Source organism: Gavialis gangeticus, unplaced genomic scaffold (assembly GCF_001723915.1).
Source record: "Gavialis gangeticus isolate Ggan-Ray unplaced genomic scaffold, GavGan_comp1, whole genome shotgun sequence".
NCBI lineage: Eukaryota > Metazoa > Chordata > Crocodylia > Gavialidae > Gavialis > Gavialis gangeticus.
In genome coordinates, this window is record NW_017729031.1 from 22,609,358 (window position 1) to 22,612,920 (window position 3,563).

At 38.9% G+C, this 3,563-nt stretch overlaps 1 protein-coding gene across 6 annotated transcripts in view; it reads left to right on the forward strand.

The window, feature by feature from the left end:
• Window positions 1-3,563, forward strand: part of NCKAP5 (NCK associated protein 5) — a 962,935-nt gene that overhangs the window by 100,742 nt on the left and 858,630 nt on the right. For all 6 annotated transcript variants that reach the window (XM_019522509.1, XM_019522508.1, XM_019522512.1 and 3 more), the window contains exon 2: window positions 2,662-2,790. In XM_019522509.1, coding sequence (XP_019378054.1) covers window positions 2,722-2,790 — 69 coding nt within the window. In that variant the 5' untranslated portion in view covers window positions 2,662-2,721. The remainder of the gene's footprint in view (window positions 1-2,661; window positions 2,791-3,563) is intronic.

The window sequence follows — 3,563 nt, forward strand, 5'->3', positions numbered from 1 at the left end:
GTGTGGGGGGGGAGTTTCTCCTCCCTGCGTGCTCCTGGGGTCCTTGTGGACCATGCCAACTCTGTGCACCCAGCTCCAGCCCGTGCTGGGTCTCATAATTTAATGGAGCTGGAGGAGCAAGGAGCGTGAGCTTCAGGGAGCCTAGAAGCAGTCCCCCCACACTACCCTGCCAGTGCTCTCGGGCTGATTGGTGCAGTAGAGTAGAGAACCAGGGGTCGAGGGGTTGATTCAAGAGTCAAGGGGGGATCTGGGACCCGATGGAGGGACAAGCCCCTTCCTGGTTTGTGTTTTGGCTAGAGAACAGTGAGCAGGGAAAGCATGGAGCAGATTTGCAGTCCCTAGCCATGCTTCTGCTCATCAGCCCTCTAGCAGTAAGTCTGAGCTGTGCATATTAAAGAAGGTTTTAGCCCTGGATGTGTGTGACTGATCACTAGCACTTGTATTTATACATTCCCATAGCAGACCTTAAAAATTTTGTCTGGTGCCCAGATAGTTAAACAAGTATTCGTTGTTAGATAACCTTAGAAGCTGCAGCATAGACAGACTAACAGAGACTAACATTCCTTAGCATCAGTTTCTGCTAGTTCTAACATGTAATCTTGCCTTTGTCTTCATGCTTGTGTGGCACATGCTCACAGTATCATTTAAGACTTCACCATATTCCTACACCAGAATTGGGCTGGTCTCTGCTAAGTGTCTCTGCACAAATACTTGGGATAAGTTTATCCAAACTATAACTGCCTCCAGTATATTCCAACGTTGTTGTATATCCACCGGTCAGTAGAAATAACCTTTCCTTGAGCACGTGTACTACAGGCATGGCAAGTGTACAAGTCCTGTTAAAGATGATAGGAGTTAACTCTTTCTTTTGCTGATGTGTGGTATAATAAAGTAAAAAACATTGCAATAAATTGTCTGTGTCTCTTTTATAATATTCATTGTGGTATTTCTTATCAGCCAGGTTAACTAGTCTGTGAACAATGGAAACTACGTAGTAGTTCACTATTGCATTCCTTCATTATCTCAAGAATAGCACATATAACATTATAATTGGTACAGTAGTAAAGCAAGAGAGGTGTACAATAATCATCTTTGTATAAAATGGGAAAAGAAAATGATTACAAAGTAGTAACTGAGATTTCTTCACTGATATGTATCCTCCTCATTGTGCACATTGTGGAGATGAATCTCTGTCTGGACTCATTCTTTTTACAGAACTGGCTGAACTCTCATCTCCCATCAATGTAAATCAAAAGTATAAGTGAGAGTAAGTGAGATCCAGCACCCGTCTATACTGGGGAGAACAATAAAACTAACATTGGATATCTTGCAGATTCTGATTCCCTGAAGTCTCAGAAAATACGGTTTTATTATAGTAGCCCTATTGAAGTACTAGGGCTGCTCATTTTTGAAGGTGCTAATCATAGTGAGCAACGTAGGTCACAACAGGGCTGTTTAGATCCAGATTCTGCCCTCTATCTGTGTGATTTCCCACTATATTTGATGGGTTTAGCACTAATCGCAAGAATGCAAAACTATTATTTTTTACAAATCTCATATTTTTAAAACAGCTCTTGAATAAACATTTTGGACAAAATCCCATAGCCCTTGTACACTGAAAACTCCCTTTGGCTTTACTGGGAGTCAGCCCAGAGTAACAGCTCTAGACTGTTGTCCTTTGACATTATAGATGGACTCAATATGAATTGGGGGAGGAATGTCCTATATTTGGCTTTATGTTCATCTACATATCTCTCTGTCTTGATCTGGGCCAGATTTTAATCTCAGTTACCCCATCGTAAATCCAGAATAATTTCATTAACTTCAGCAGAGTTACCCAAGATTTACATGAGTGCAGCTGAGATAAAATCTGGCCTATATTCCCAAAGCACACTATACAAATGTCAGCTGCATGTTTTACAAGTTTAAAGCTTTGAAATAAGTATCCTGTTATCATGGACATGTTGGGATTTTTTTTTTTTTTTTTTTTGCTACAAGTGGTAAATTATGACCTGGAAATAGACTTAATAGAAAAATGTCAGCAACCATAAGCCCAGTCCTCTACAGCAGGAAAAGATAATTACCTCCATTATAGGATTTACTGGGTGATATTGCATGGCTTGTGTTGTGCTAGGGTTCAAATTAGAGGATGATCACAACTGAACCTTCTGGCCTCTCAAATCTAGGAACGGTGGTCAGGTTGCTCTGTTTCCCTAAAGAATAATTGAAGTTGAATGCACACGGACTCTTGCAGGATTTGTGCCTCATAGATACAGGGATGCCTGCAAGCAGGGCTTCCTGAAGAGTGTGAATAACATGAAATGAACTGTTTGTTTTTTTTTCTCAGACAGCTGATTAGCTCTGCAAACACATTTCCCAGCTCTGTTAGTAAAGACTATAAAAACACAGAGTGCCCTGATAAAGGCAACCAAGGACAGTATCAACATAGATTGTTTTTTTTCTCTTTTGGTTGAGATATTACCAATATGTTCAGTTCACATTTCTGTCTGGACACATCCGTTCTTTTGGCACACAAAACATGTTCCTGGAACATAGCCTACTCTATACGCTAAGTCATTAACTGTTGGGTTATTAAAAAGTTAATGATGAAAGACAGAAACTGTTAACCAGAATATTGAAATGTGCTTTTAATTTTTTCAGTGATGCTGGAAACAGCCTGATATTTCTAGTACAGCAAAAGGAAAACAAATAACCTCATCCATGGAGAGAAAAAGACAGCTACAGAAAAGGGAATTTGGGAAAAGATTTTCTCTGGACAGCAGTCTTGTGGTAAGAATGAAAATATTCATTTACTGTATATAAGTTTTGGCATTAAAAGTATTGCTCTTTCATTACTGTGCCCCAACATATTGTCCCTTTTTTAAAGCATATATTTTAAGGCAAGCCATTAAAATAGCAAAGCCTCTGGTGAATATAACAAGCGCCAGGGCTAATGGATTTTTACATCAGCATAACAGCAGCATATTATGACATAAAAGCATGTCACTAGATTCACTGAAGTTACACCAGGGAAATATGGAGCGTAGTATACAAGGGTTATTTTTAAAACAGTTGTCAGTGTTCTATAACATAGAAAAATCTGGTTACATCAGTGTCTGTAGTGTTCTCCTGTATTTTCTCATACTTAATATAGGAACTACCTTGAATGCTGCAACTTCGAAGGTTATCTAACAGCAAATACTTGTTTAACTATCGGGCACCAGACAGAATTTTTAAGGTCTGCTATGGGAATGTATAAATATAAATTACTGTAATATTTAAAGGAGAAATCAATGAGCATCTACTGCAGGTCAATCATTATTGCCATACTGGATCCTGAGTTTCATAGGAACACATCTGGATCTAAATTTACCTTGAAAAAATCATGTTTAAGCTATGGAATGAGGATAATAAGGAATATTTATTCGTCCTATCATGCATGCCCTGTTTAAAAAAATGCTTCACAGATATTAAAGATGGGGGTCAGCTTTCACATTCCCAGGATTTATGACTATTCTCTAATACTTCATTTCATAGTTTCATAGTTTCTAGGGTCGGAAGGG